Source organism: Salminus brasiliensis, chromosome 11 (assembly GCF_030463535.1).
Source record: "Salminus brasiliensis chromosome 11, fSalBra1.hap2, whole genome shotgun sequence".
In the NCBI taxonomy this organism is placed as follows: Eukaryota; Metazoa; Chordata; class Actinopteri; order Characiformes; family Bryconidae; genus Salminus; species Salminus brasiliensis.
Genome location: NC_132888.1, coordinates 12,253,913 through 12,270,183, shown reverse-complemented (window position 1 = coordinate 12,270,183; position 16,271 = coordinate 12,253,913). Strand labels below are relative to the sequence as shown.

General features: G+C 39.4%; 1 protein-coding gene and 1 pseudogene across 1 annotated transcript in view; both read right to left on the bottom strand.

Annotated features, from left to right (window-relative positions):
• Positions 1-10,727: 10,727 nt before the first annotated feature.
• The window catches only part of gbe1b (glucan (1,4-alpha-), branching enzyme 1b), a 128,310-nt gene continuing 122,766 nt past the window's right edge, over positions 10,728-16,271 (bottom strand). The window contains exon 16 of the mRNA XM_072691768.1: positions 10,728-13,618. Coding sequence (XP_072547869.1) covers positions 13,556-13,618 — 63 coding nt within the window. The 3' untranslated portion in view covers positions 10,728-13,555. The remainder of the gene's footprint in view (positions 13,619-16,271) is intronic.
• Positions 14,237-14,384, bottom strand: LOC140568447 (U1 spliceosomal RNA; annotated as a pseudogene).

Sequence of the window (16,271 nt, the reverse complement as noted above, 5' to 3'; positions counted from 1 at the left end):
TTAGTGTGGAACACAAACACTCCAGCTCATCCCAGAGGTACTGAGTGGAACTCCATCACTCCAGAGAACGCAGTTCCACTGCTCCACACTGTATAGGGGTATATACCCCTCTAGCTGACACTTGGCATAGGGCATGGGCAGCTCCTCTAGAATATCCCCTCCCCTTGACAGCACCTTACTATGGAGATTATAGCCTAAGAGCTGTGTGCGCACAGTTGAATGCCTGTATCAGCAAAGAGTGCAGCTTCAAGTAGCTCAATTCTGTGTCTGAATACTTTTGGACATATAGTGCAGAGTTAATTATAAACAATGTAATAGAGAACTTTATAATCAAGCTTCGTACTTACTAAAAACCATATTCATACATTCCGATTTTTGGGGGCTATATTGTTCTTCCTAGCGTTTATGCATAAATGTGGTGAGTCTACATGGTCACTTAACTACAAAATAAATCATATTTATATTTAATAAATAAATAAATAAAATGATAATAATAATGTGAAGACCCTGTTAACCAAGCCAACATGCTCATGTGGTGGGCATGGGCTCTGGGTACTGGGACCCAGTTGACATTCCCGAATGAGCCCCATTATTACAGCCCTCCTTAATCTCACACGGATCCCATCTAGGCTCCATATGTAGTGTACAACCCTCCTGCTACCATCACTTACCATGAAGAACATATATATATATATATATATATATATATATACACACACACACACATTTTATATATATATAAGACAGACTAGACTAGACTCAAACCAAAACCCTCAAAGCTAGACTGTGCCTTCACGGACAAAAATACAGTAATTTTTATTTATTTATCATTATTATTATTTTTAAACCTTTCCTAATGTGTGTTTTGTGTGTGTGTACCTCTGGGGCTTATAGTGTTGTGTACTCCTTGCTTTGCATATGTGAAAAAATAGTAGTAGTAGTAAATTTGCTTTGATTGGTTGTTAGTATCATCCTATGCTGGGATTGGGTGAAAGTCCTTATCCACGATCAGTCTGCCATTGTACTCCTAGAACAGGTTGGGTTTCTTGGTGGTAAAAAATACTTGAGTGAGGGAAGAATCCAGAGCTCTCTTTTCTCAGCCACACCTGCACAGAGAGGCCTCACCCTCCACAGCAGAAGACTTCACTATCCAGCCAAAAACAACATGTCTTCAGATCAGTTTGTCCTTGGTCTTGTCAAACCCCAACTGGTGCCAAGTTAATCTACTTTTTGGCACTTAGGTCCAGAGCTGGGTGATATCTAGTTACTTTTACTAAGCTACACATTCTCTGGTAAACACTTCTGGAATATTTTCCAATTGTCATCATTTTACTTCTACTTGAACACCCACACTTTTATTCTATATTATTATTATTATTATTATTATTATTATTTTCAGTCAATATTTCACTGAAATAACACATTTCTCTTCATTTGAAATATAACCTACTTTGTGTTGAGGAGACTTTAGTAATGGGACTGCATTATTGTACTAAGGTGTTATTTAGGAATTGTTCAACTTGGACTCAAATATTACTGAAAATGAATACTTGTGAAATGCAAACATACTCTTTTCATTGTCATTGAAATTTGCACATGGTGCTGCACATTTTAGTAATACTGTCTTAAGTAAAACATACAGGCAAATTCATATCCATGTAACATGAATCTGCCTGTAGATATGCTAATTTATCTTGGTGCCACACAACTCCAGAGGCCTGCAGTGGTGGGTTTATTTCTCATTCTGTTCTCGGTCTGTGAGTTTGGTGTGTTCTCCCCATGTCTTTATAGGATTTCCTCCTACCTCTTAAAAACACATCACTCTGTTTTTAGTTTTCTCCATGGTTTGAGCCCAGTGGCTGCTCTGTACACTGTGTACTTCAGTACTAAGTAATTCAGAATGAATAAACCAATAGAAATGCTCTCAATTACTTGGAATCCTTTTATATTTCTATTTTGACTTCCATTGAAATAGGAATGAAATGGGGAAGGCAAAACATTTTGAAAGTCACCATTTTGGAGATACATGTTTTTCATTGGACAGCAATAACATGGTAGGTCATGCTGAATTGGCTCTGCCTAATGTCTGGGTGTTCATTGTTTTCTACTGTATACTGTTTTAATATAATACACTACGTTCAAAGTTTATTTGTCACCTACATAATCAGACGGTACAGCTAGCAGTAAAATGCTTTAGTAACTGTCCACCCACCTGAAATAATAAGGATAAAAACAATATAAAAAAATAGAATTAAATATGCAGATGTAACAGTGTATAATATAATTAAATAAATAAATATATCAGAATGTGCATGCTAATTACTACTGAGCCACTAAGCCTTACTAATACAGCATTGTTATTGGTTAAGGAGCATTCATGGTGACCACACAGCGAGAAATGAGAAAAAGCTGATGAGAAAAGCTTAGAATGTGTAACTTTTGATTTAACGTTCTGCTGACTGCCGTGGTAAGATGCTGTTGCTGCCGGTAGTGGAAGAATTAATAATGGTGCAGGTCAGCCTGTTAGACTGGTAACTAATATGCCAAATGTTTGCTATCTCTAGATAACAAAATAAGCTGTTAGCTTCTCAGTTTAAACCAAAATCCTTGTGAGCAGCATAGTAGTCCTTGCATACAGGATGACCATATTCTGGTTTTGGACAGTAGACACAGTTACTTCAACAAAAGCAGAATAAACTCTTTTTTTAATACGTTTGACTTTGGAAGTAACCATGAATGAGCAGGTGTCCCAACACCTTTGTCCCTGTATGGTAATGAACATTAATCTATAAACATTTACTCATTTACCTAAGACTGATAATAGCATTTTATTTTTATTTATTACTATATAAAATTCCACTACTGAGTTATTTTTCATTCCTCCCGGTGTGTCTGACAGGCTAAAACTGTGTGTGACATTGTTTTGATTATTGATCTGAAACCTTTTGACCTCTTTCTTTCTGCTTTACATTTGTACTAAGGCATTTTTACGATGTGGTGGGAAGCAGTTTGGCCAACGATTGCATGTAGATGTAGGTTGCGTATTTGTGTATTTGTTTTTTTTCTATGCACCTTGTCTCTTGGTTTGTCCATAATTCATGCACTTGTGGGATGTGATTAGGGAATAAACATTCCAGTGGATGATTTGGAATAAAGGGTTTGATTTGACATTTGACATTTTGTTAGCTTCTAGTGGTGGAGCTACTACCCCATAAATGCAAATCACATGATGTTGTGCATGTATATATGTATTCATGATTAATAAGGCATCATTTATATTCATGGATGGATTACTGACTGGGCCAGTAGGGCCTGTACCCAGGGATCTCTCAGCCCACCGTGGACTAAATTGAGGATTTATTTATTTATTTTTCCAAGCCTAACAGCAAGTTTCACAGACCTCCACAAATCATTACACACACACACACACACACACACACGCAGATATACATGTACACACATTGTGTATAACTTTATATTATTGCACAAATAAAACTGCATAAAAAAGTGCAGGATTACTTATATAATATACTATACATCATTTGTTTTATATATATTACAGTTTTAGCAGTTCCTTGATGATAATGTTTCCTATTCTTACCTGTCCCAGTTTTATTTTACCTCCAAAATGACTGAATGATCAAAACCTAACAGGGTTTCTGATTATCTGTCTTAACATGCAAAATGCAATGTCTCCAAAGAGCTGGCATGAGCATGCCAGACCAGCGAGGACTGCTAATCCCTCCGTAAGTTTGATGTCAAATTCCATAAAAGCATAACGGCCAAAACAGACCTAAATACAGCACAAATATGAAAGAGACTTTTAAAAACAAGTATTTCTCGCTGTGTGGTCACTATAAATGCTTACAAAGACTCCAAGCTGATCTGTACCAGACTTAAAAAAGCTTTAATCCACACACACAAAAATCTACATTTGGGATTTTCTGGGTTTACATTGCTGTGACAACGCTGCTGTCTCTAAGGGTTAGGACAAAATGGCAACCTATTTACATTTTAGGTCACTATTGACTATGTTGGATTTTTCTCAGAGTGTCTGAATGGTAAAGTGGCATTGCAGTGTTTTTTTTTTTTTTTTTGAGGGCACTACAATCTCCCACAATGGCTGCACTTGTAAATTCTAGTGAATTCTACATGACCTAATGTTTACCAAAATTTGCGGATATAGGCCAGAGAAAGTTATGAGACATAGAGCCATAAATTCATACATTCTAATTAATGACAGGCTTATGTGACCATTGTGACGGTCAAGGATAACTTCATGAACAGCATAATGCTTTATTAACCCCTTTGTTCTGGCCCCAGCAGTCATGTAAAGTACTGACACCTAGTGGTGAAATTGAGTAACACTATGCGCTAGAGAAGCCATTTTGTTTACTACATCCTTACTATATCCTTCATTTTCACCCTTAATCTATATCTATCCCCATTTATAAGTTTGCTCTACAATATCCTAATCCTGTTTTATAGTAATATGCACGTTCATTTAGATCCATTACTCTCTGTACAGCCAGGATGAATGCTAGAGCTGAGCTAAGTGGGAACATGTAATACATGTTGATTCCTACATTGCTCTTACTGGATTGCTGTTGATTACTTTACATCATAATCTAGTGCAAATGTAGGAATGCAAATGAACACCTTTATTTGTTTGCATACTGCAGTTTTACAGAATGGCTTTCAGTAAAACACCAAGTCTGGATACTGTCTTGGGAGATTTCTGAAGCCGTGTTTAGCTCGCTGTCTAAGCTCTGTTCAGAAACATGCTTAGGGCAGAAGACCCTTAGCAGGGCTTATTACACACTAAGGTGTATTACTCAGTAACTACAGGGACCTCTGTACAAACTCTTGGAGCTATTCTTTAGTAATAGATGTTTGTAGTAATGCTTCCAGCAGGCCATAGGATGTTTAAGGAGTTAACATTACTTAAGAATCCAGTTTATGTGCATATGGAGCTTTAAACATGGCTCAGCCACTCACGTTTGTCTGTGTATAAAAGAGCACTTTTATAGGAAACAGAATTCGACATGGTAGTGGACAGTTTCTGACACCTCATTAAGCATGTGAGCCCATTGCTGCATGATGGCAGATTGCATCATATGAACAGTCTGAACATTAGTCTTCCAATGTGCACGAATCTCCATACCAAACTGTGTGAAGAATAATGGGTATTTCATGTTCTATATGGTGCATTGTTTGGACACTGTATATTATGGTGCACTGTGAAATTGTTACAGTGCACTGAAAATCCCAAAGTAGTGCACAGTTTCTGACTCACCCACCTATATAGTGCAATACTAATAAAAGGATCCTTAATCACCCATGCACACAGTGTTTAGCTCTGACTGAGCATAGCAAAATGTATAAGTAAACAGATATGATGGTCCTTTGAACATTGCTTCATACACCAAACTGCAGCGGCCGCTTTTGTAGAAGACTTCATTAGTATCCACTGTGTGCTCTGCCTCTGCAGCAGGTTGAGTAACAGCATTGAAGTGGAGTTTCTTCCAAAATGAGCACAGTATATTTGGTTACAGTGCAATAAAAAAGCACACCCAGTCATTATTGTGCAATAAGCATGTGCAAGTTAGGCCCTGTTTGCACCTGGCATTAACTTGCATCCTTGGGAATCTGTACCCTGTGCTGCCACTTTAACATTTCTTTCGGTTTTACATTTGTGCTTAGGCATTTTTATGCTGTGGTGGGAAGCAGTTTGGCCAACGATTGCATGTTGATGAGAGTATGTAGCATGTAGATGTAGGTTGCATATTTGTGTATTTGGTTTTATCTATGCACCTTGTCTTGTGGTTTGTCTATAATTCATGCATTTGTGGGATGTCATTAGAGAATAAACATTCCAGTGAATGATTTGGAATAAAGGTGGTTGAGCTACTACCCCTAAAATGCAAATACTTTTGGGTGTGAACGGGATACAGAGCGACTTAAGGATGCATTGTAGTCAGAGATGCATTTGACCACATTATTCATACATGTGAAAGGCCAAAGTGTCTTGATGTGTCTCAGGCAGTTAGGCCATGGCCGCAACAACTGCATCACTGCAAGACTACACCATGCACTGTTCACACGAGTTAGCTGAGCATGCTACAATAACTTTTTATATAACTAATAAAAAAAAAGAAAAAAAAAAAAAAACGCTAGCAATTTCATGGTCAAAACAAAAGCAGTGGGAAAGTGACTGCATTAATGTGCGTCCTGCCCCTCCTTTAGCAGGAAAAGTGAGAAATATGGGTGCCAGGTGGGAACAATTTGGCAATTATTTGTGATCGATCACAGGACCTTAAACAGGGCCTTACCTGGATGTCAGCGTTTTTTTTAGAATGCTGTGTTTTGCCCGTACATGTGAAAACACTACAACAGTTGAGGTCACAAGACATCCCCACCCTGGAGAGCGTTTTTCAGTGACCTTAAACTCTGTGATAGTTTTGGACAGACCACTAGCAGTGCGGGTAGGAAAACATGTCTCACCCACCCTCACCATCAGCACTGGAGCACCCCAGGGCTGTGTCCTGAGCCCACTGCTGTTCACATACACTTATGACTGCATGGCCACCTCCAGCTCTACCACCAGCGTCAGGTTTGCTGAGGACACTGTTGTGGTGGATCTAATCTCTGACAGTGATGAGAGGGCCTACCTGGAAGAGATTAAGCACCTGGAGAACTGGTGCCAGGGTAACAACCTCCTCCTTCAACATCAGCAAGACAAAGGAGCTGATCGTGGACTGCAAGATTAAGCAGGAGAGGAGCTACCAACCTGTCTGGATCAGCAGAGCTGCAGTGGAAAGAGTAGACAGTTTCAGTTCTCATCTCACAGGACCTGTCATGGTCCTGCCACATCAACTCCCTGGCGAAGAAGGCCCGTCAGTGTCCCTACCACCTCACAGTGTTGTGAGGTGCTGTGGAACTTCCACACCGGCACCATCGAAAGCATCCTCACAGGGAACCTCACCGCCTGGTTTGGGAACAGCACCAAGCAGGACAGGCGGGCTCTCCAGTTGCATGATCAACTGAGCGCATCATTCGGCCTGAACCTCCAGACCTTGTAGTGTGGCTCTGGCCAGCCAGTCATTAACATAAAGCAGCAACACAAAATACTTTAAAACTGAAAGCTTAAATTACTGTCTCACACTTTAAAACATAATCAGGAATTAAAATGACATTTTATTGCTCTTACTGTGCATATTATTGGTTATTAATATTTTATATCAGGAGGGAAGTTCACTTAAACAGTGACGTTTTGAATAAGGTATTGATCTTCACCGTCTTTGTTAGTTAGCAAATGCATAAAACAAACTGATGCAAAATTTAAAACCTGATCACTCCATTAGAGTTATCGTAATCCATATTATAATCCATAATTGCTTCAATAACCAAGAGATTATTTGACTTAGATTAGAGTTTAGATGATCTAAACTCATGCTTCCAGTCATGTGTTTAATTTCGGTCATACTGTCTGGTCAGAATGTATTGTTGGTGTGCTCGGTTTGACTTTCATGGATCTCTCAGTATGCTTTCTCCTTTGTAATTATGCTTGGAATAGCCTATATCACGTTGCTATGCATGAGCCTGCATACAGGATTAGTGCTGAAGCAGGACTCTGATTAGAGAGGCCACAAACAATCTAATGGCAACTTTGAAGTAGCTGCAGGCTTTTACGTCAAAGAACTGCCAATTTGTGCACAGAACAACAATAGCGCTCGCTCTGTACAACCCTGGGCCTGGTAAGACGAAAGCCTTTACAAGAACAAGCTAATCCCACACACATTTTACATTCTGCAAACCACCGCCAGCAAGAGAACGATTTTGTCATTGAACAAAGATGAAATGGATTTTTGGCTTTTTTTGCAAAGTATGTTGACAAACCAAAAAAACAGCCCACCACCCAAAACCCAAAACCACCCAGGCCTCCTGGTAAAACGTGCTGCAATCATAGTTCACTGGTTTTCAATTCGTGTTAGAATAAATGCTAAAGTTCATTTTCCAAAATGCTGTGTGGACGACTGCAGGTCCCGTACTGCACAATTAACTGGATGGAATCTATGGATCAGCCAACAGAGGGCAGCATGGTATCACAGACCTGGCTGCTTTGGGCAGAGTGAACTTCACTGTACCCTTCATGAAAATGAGGACAAATGCAGTCAGTGTGTGTCCTAGAAAGACCTTTGAAAGAGAAAGAGAGAGAGAGAGAGAGAGAGAGAGAGAGAGAGAGAGAGAGAGAGAGAGAGAGAGAGAGCGCTCAGACAGTGCAACACCTGGTTAACACTACAACACCTGGGGCACTGTATGTCCTCAGCACATTTGCCGGCTTGATAACTCAAGCATACTGCAATATAATGTTAATATTCCTTAATGATTGGAGCATAATGTGCAGCAGCTTTTCGTTGCGTTGATGAAAGACACGGCTCCAAGGTAAATGACTTCAGATGACATCAAGCCTCTCATTTCAATAGAAACTGGCTAGATCTGGCAAGTCTTTAACTTTCTTAATTTTTACATTTTAAGGCCTGTTTACCATATTAGACATAAAAAAAGAGGAAATCACAAAAGAGTTCTTTAATAATAGATTTAAGAATATATATATATATATATATATATATATATATATATATATATATATATACACACACACTATATATATATATATATATATATATATATATATATATATATATATATATATTCTATTTTTTTTTTGGCCAAACACCTTAACAGTCCTCAGGAGTACAAACAGAAATATGATTGAATTAAGTGAGTTTCAATAACAACGGTAAAAGAAACCTCAAAAGAGCAGTAAAAATGTATTCAGCTTGCTTGTTATTCCATATTACATTCAGCTCTGCTGGCATCACCACCATCATGGTGTGGAAAGTGTGTGAGCTTTACAGTGTTCTGCATTTCTGCATAAAATGGACCTAAAATTCAGCAAAATTATCCAACTTGATTTCTCTTAGCTCTTTGATTTTCCGATTACTGGTGATCAGTTCCCCCTGCTGATGGGATTGCTTGTTTCACTGGGTTCTCCATCTTATCCATGCATTTTTGACAAAAGTATTGGGACAGCTGTTAATTCATTGTTTCTTCTAAAATCAAGGGTCTTAAAAAGAGTTTATCCTGCTTTTGTTGGAGTATCCACCTCTACTGTCCAAAGACGGCACTTTTGGAGCACTGCTGTGAGGATTTAGTGGCAAGAGGAGCATAAGTGAGGTCAGTATGGTAGATGATCACCACCCCAACTCAAAAGTATTGTAAGGAGCACCATCATTCCAGAGAACACAGTCCCAATACTCCACAATGCTGGTTGGCTTTATACCCCTCTAGCCCCTCTTTTCTGCTCCCTAGCGTGTCTTATTCTATTGGAAATAATTTACAAGCTGTGTATGCACATTTGCACATCTGTGTCAGCAATAGGGGCAGCATTATAGTAGCTTAATGCATTCATCAAATGAAGGGGGGGGGGTCCTAAAACATTTGGACATAGTGTAGTTTTATGGCCTGGATAAAATACAAAGAAATGTGAGCCACCACAAACTTTCATAGTGCCTTCCCCCATGTGGTCCATTTATCGATCAACAAGAAACAACAAAAGGCAACAAGAGTGTGCGAGGACAAGCTCTTACCACTGAATGTGACGTCACCACGAATAAAACCAAAGAGCCAAATGAGAGCAGGAGGAGGAGAAGGAGGAGGAGGAAGAAGAAGCCTGTGCTACTGTCCCACACATCACTGCCCTTGTGGAGGAGATGGAGGACATAACTGGCCCCATTCAGTCTTGATTTCCATACCTGCTTCTTCACAGTCACAGAGGTGATTGATGACAAGGAGCGGACTTGATTAGCAAAAAAGGGAGCAGCCGTAACAAAGTAGCAGCGGCTCTCGTGTGGACTCCTCTGTTTCTATTAACACATTCAATTTGAGAACACTAATGAAAATGCCATTGGTGGGGATGAAAGGTGCGATTAAGCAAAGACGTACCTCCTTCAGACTCACAATGGTGCTTGTTCATGAGGCGGATATTTATGCAGAGTGGTCCTCTCAAGCTTTTGAAGAGCTAAAAAGGGAGATATTTAACAAAAAAAAAAAGAGGGCACAAAAAAAGCTTTTGGTGTTACATAAAGGGAGACTGGGGATTCTGAGCTCTTATGGTGAACCATTAAAAGGACGGTGGTGGAATATGAAATGTCTTCCATCTCTCTATTTTTTCGCTCATGCTAGAAAAAAAAAAGGAGATCAAACCGACCATATGGTAGAGCAGTTAAAACAGTTTAGGACCGGCTGCACGGCCGAGAGCTTAAACTAAATTACTGCAAGAGCAAAAACAGCACGGCACAGGATAAGCCTTCCACTTTAAAAAAAAAACAAACAAAAAACAAACAAAAAAAAAATGGAAAAATGGAAGTCAGTGAAACACCATCGCCCTGCTGAAGGCCTGCGAACCATTGGTCTTCATTGTGTAAAATAATCAGGTAGCAGGGATATTGATGTTTGCAGTGGGGTTTGTTTCAATGATTTTCTGCACCAATTCACAGCCATAATCCAATATATCTAATGATTGAGGAGGACACCTTTTTAGAAACTAAGCTACTGTTTCCACTCACGGTCCTGTAAGATCTCAGCTTAATGCAAAACACAAATAAACGAGGCCGACAGTGACGTTCGGGATGCATAATAATGAGTGACAGGACACAGATCGGTTTGTAGTTTACGCATAATGTTATTTTCACACAAAACCGGCACTTAATCAGAGTGAAATCTGCTGACACAGGGTACACGCAGCCACAATCCGTCATCCCTCCAGGGGAAATGCTCGCCATTTCCACTAGAGCTTCTATTAAAGTTACAATTATATTTATTTACTTTTAATTAAATCATTTTAATCTTTCACAAATGCAAAGAAAAGTGAAAATAGCTGCAACACATTTTCATCCACATCAGACTGAAGCAGAATTGGCAAGAACGGGAAAGAAAAAAAAAAAAAGAAAAGAAAAATGTTATCTCTCTATTAGCTTTTGTAGACGGAGAGACATGAAGAGGCTAATTATTGCTATCTGAGCATCTATTTTTTTCCTTCCTGTGGGCAAATTAGACTTGTTCAAACCACAAAGCAGAGAGCGAGAGGTGCATCTCTTCATTATAGGGGGCACAAGAAAGTCTGACTGTTTGTTCAGACGAAGCCGGTTGGGATAATAACTCTAATGTATTTATACACAGACTTCTTCTGCTTTCTCTATAGAGGATTCAAAAGCAGGTCAACGTTATCTTCAAGCAGCTACTCAACATTAATGAGAAAACACTGTTGTTGATGAGGGAAGACTCTGGCTAGCCCATAAGAGACTAATATTATTATAATGGGACAGTGCGCTGGCCATTTATCACTTATCGTACCGCACAGGTTCATTAAAAGTGAGGAACAAATTGAACGACATTAGAAAGAAGGAAGACTTTGCAATACTTTGTGGACAACACTTCATTTGAAGAATGCACTCTAGATAGTTAATAATGTCTTTAAATAGCATTTTATAGGATTTGTCTTTAGCAGTTTTTGGTAAAACCACACTCTGTTTACTTGGCTGGTTTAGGTTAGGGTTTGGGTGCGTGCTGGACTGTAAAACGAAATTGTAGAAACTGAATGCATCTTAAAAGTAAGTAAATCTTTCTCATTATGAGGATACTGCAAGAACATTAGAAAAATAACCACTAAACTGTTCAATCATTTTAATAAAATGGTCATTTTAAGTTCACATAGCACTAGAAATCATTTGTCTAAATAAACTAATATTCATACTTAAAATCTCATTCATGATTTAACATTTATCGTAGAGGTTAGTAATAAGATACAATGATCCTGTGCCACAATAAGCTAAGAACGTTCCGTATTCCATCTACCTTAGTGCATATATGGTTTTGCCTTACTGCCAGTTTGAATGCTGACAATGGAAAAAAAGAGCCTGACTACACTCTTAAAAAGTAAAGACGCTACAAAGCGTTCTTTAAACAATGCCACAGAAGAACCTTGTGTGAGAGGAACCTTTAAGCCCTTATGCTTAGAAAGGAGTTTAAGGGTTTAAGACAGTAAATAGGTACAGAACCTTTACATCCACTTCTTTAAACCTTTAAAAGGTTCTTCACACATCCTACTTTATTTACTTACTTACAAAAATGGCTCTTTATGAAACCCAAAATTGCTCTCCTACAGCATAACTCAAGAACCCTTTGTAGAAACTTTAGTTTTAAGGTTGTAACACTGCAAAAAAACAAAAAAAAAAAACAAACCAAAACAAAAAAAAACATTGCATAATTTTAAATGTGACACTAGTACTAATTTCTTACATCAATAAAAGGTTTTGTGGTGTATTTTTGTCAAAATGCTCATGCCCTTAATACAGCACATTTGTTGAAGCGTCCTCCTGCAGTGCAAGCCTTGCACTCACCCTAACCCACCTAACAGGCCAAAAAAAAAACACTTAACAAATCTGAAAAGTAAACCAGCTATAGCATACACAAAAAAAAAATTGGAACGCAATCATCACAGTGCATGTGGTCATTTCACTGATGACTATTCACCCTTACTGAACACACAGATAGACTATACATTGAAAACGAGCTGGTGAATCAAACAGCTTGGATTTCCACTAGTGCTCCAACATTGCTAGGAAATTCATATTCATATACAGTGAGTATGTGTAGGTATTCACACGTAATCACTAAGCTAATCAGTCAACACACAGTGGTTTTTAAAAGGGATTAAGTATACCTGAAGTTACCACATATTCCTCCTCAGCTCAGTTCCTTTCCCTTATGGGCAATGATCAGCACAATCACCACTCTTCACTAAATGTGCTTATGTATATTTAAAAAAAATCTTGCATGACAAGCTGAATTAACAGTCAGCAAATAAATATAAAATATTATAAACAAGATTCAATTTCTGAGAAAGTGCTCATCTTTTAAGGATTAAATAGCACAAATTAATCGTTTCCCATTTTTCTGGTAAATTCTCAAAGTAACTAACTACAACAAATCCATAAACATTATTAGCATGGTCACTTACAGTATATACCATGTTTAATGGTGAAATTGACAGCAATGTCACTATAATGACATTTAGGTGTGGCTTGTCATTTGGGACAGTGGTGAAGAGCAATTTCAGTAGTTATCATAGAGTAATGTAATCTGCTCAGACCTGTGGTCTTTAAAAGATGGAGAAACACTTGGGATATCATTTGGCACAGAATAAGGTTGTAAGCAACCACTGGATTCATTACAACTAAGCGCGAACATCTAGGGAAGGGAAGTTAGGGATGCTATCCATTACACTGGACATGACACACACACTACGAGGTGTATCCATGTTCAAAATAACCCAGATAACACTTGGAAATCTCAAACAGCTCATCTCTGGGTGAGGTGAAGAAATAGAGGGAGAGTGCGGAGGTGTCTGGCAGACAGGTCTTCGGGAGAGGCCAGCGGAGAGGCAGATGTGCGCTGAGTATCAATCTCTCACTGAATCAATGATGGTGTTTCAGTAGCAGTAATCGATTTCCTCGTTGGCCAGAACAACAGCTGTTCTGCAGGGAATGTAAACCTGAGAGAGGGGGAGAGGGAGGGAGAGGAAAACAGAGTAAGAGTCACTCACTTCTGAGAATAGAAACTCCTCTGTAAGACAAAATGCTGCAGTTTAAAACATGTCGACGTTGGCAGAGGAAGAAAAGACCACGAATCACCAAGAAAAACAGTCTGTACTGTTTGTCTGCACTTAAGATCATAAACACAAGGAGTTAACGTCTACCTTGCATCTACATTCATTGGACATTTCATTAGAAACACCTTCCATTTAGGTGCACGGTGTAGATTTACAAGTACTGACTGCAGTCCAACCTTTGCTGCAGAATTTGGTCAACCACTCCACTCTGCATCACTGGACCACCGCTGATCAGGTATTAGACAAAGACAACCACCACATTCACCTCCTTTAACTTGCTCCTTTAACCCACCCGTGCAGTGAACACACATATACAAGCATGCCCACACACAGTGATTAAGTGAGCACAGGTTCCCGGAGTGGTTGGTAGCCATTGTTGCGGCGCTAAGACAACAGAAGGTTAAGGGCCTTGCTCTAACAGTGGCAGCTTGCTGAACCCATGTATCAAACCTAGGTATCCCCACAATCCTCTCATCAATAGCCACCACTGCCCACAACCTATGCAGACCCTCATTACCTGAAATTATGCAGTCGAGATTCCTGCATGTGGGGAATTCACAAGGGTCAGCAAAATCGAAGTGCTATGGCTGAGTCTCGCCCTGGGCGAAACACCTTTGTGACCATGTTATCAACCCTGCCAGGTAAGATCCTATTTACATGGGGGACCATTCTTTGCCTTGCTATAAAGCTGACATGGTAGTGGTGTGTTTACTGCACTGGTATGAGGGGAGCAGCATTGTTTACACTAGCTGTAGGCGTACAGTTAGAGACTGTACCTCAGGTGCAAGTTGTAGGTCATCTTTTTTCATTCAGTTTGTTGGTTAGTCATTCTCTAATCCTATGGTCAGTTCAGTTTTGACCACAGGACCACTGTTGCCTGGATATTTTTATCAGACTATTCTCAACTCAGTAGTGACCCTGAGATGTGCAAACACTCAAAAACCCAGCACCTGATGCGCTCATACCAGCAAAACAAGCACTAATATACAGCTACCATGTCAGATTTGCAATTGTGCTGGGAATGGACCACCACCAAAATCTGGTCAGCGAAGGTCCTATGGTGGTCCCTTTCCATTAATATCTAGGGTAGAGGGGAGCTGATAAATTGTGCAAGAAAAGACAATAACTGTAATGCTGTACATTTCACCCATACAGTAGGTCTCTCTGATTAAATGGCCAGTGAGAATACACTATATGTACAAAAGTATTGGGACACCTGCTCATTTATAGTGTCTTCTGAAATCAAGGGTATCAAATAAAAAATAGTAACTGTCCTTACCGTCAAGGCGACTTTCTATTAGATTTTGAAGCACTGCTGTGAGGATCAGGATTTTGGATGATCACCATCCCACCTCATCCCAACAGGGAGGAGGGGGGGCTTTATAACCCAAGCCTGGAATAAGGTATAGTGTTTTTAGGTTTGTGAATGTGAACGCATTCGTTAGAAGGGATGTTTATAAACGTTTGGACATACAGTGTATGTGAGAGGTCCAAGCACCAGTCAGTTATTACATGGTTGGCACAGCAGTGTAATTACACTAAATTGTGTTGACTTTGTTGGAGTACTACAAACCACGGCAGATGGAATTGAGCAGATTATTTGTTGGAGTTTAAGCTCATAGCCGTTACTTTAATTTCTGCAATAAAAAAGAGAGAAGACGATAAGATCTGATGAGATGGACCGTACGGCCATTGAACTGATTGAGGTAGAAGGGTGAGTTTTCTGTGCTTGTCCGGCCACTGAGTGACACAGATGAGCAAATGCAGGGAGATGTAATGATTTGGTTTTATGAATGGCAGCTAAAGCAGAAGTACCAAGCTACCAATCGAACCAATTACAGTTTTTGCGACGACACATAGATATATTTCAGGGGAGGTGTGTGTCGCGCTACGGTGTGAGGTATGGCATAGGGAACGATATGGGGTACGGTATAGGGTCCACGGCTAGTAGTAGGCTATGGCGTAGTTTCGACACATAAGCACAAACTGGCCTGATTACATGCCAATTTCTTTGTGTTTCGTGCTCAAATTAATCAATCAATCACACCACAGGCATCAAGTTAATTACAAATATTTTCATTTTATTGTTTTGATATTAGCTTTTCCACTTTGCAGTCAAAAATCAATGTGCCATGCTTGACAGAGCCTCCTTTCACTAATCAAATAATACGCAAATACATTTTTTTGTACTTGAACTGGAAAGCTTGCCTGGTTCAAACAACAGAACCGTAATAAATGAACTGTGTTTGACTTTATTTACCAGAAATTCAGAGATCTTTACAGCTAGCCTCCCTACCTAGCAGCATCTGACCCCACCAGTACCTGCCTATCAATACCAAGAGTTTGGATGCCAAAGAAGAACCACTTTAGGTTCTATGAAGAACCATGTTTGTAAAAGAGATGTCTCAAGTTTGAAACCAAAAGTGCCTCTTAACAGGCAACTCGGTGCGCACATAGTGAACACACCAAGTGCCTGTCTTAGTTCTTACATTAATCATTAAAAAGGGGTTGGGATTTGGTGGAGAACTGCCTGCTG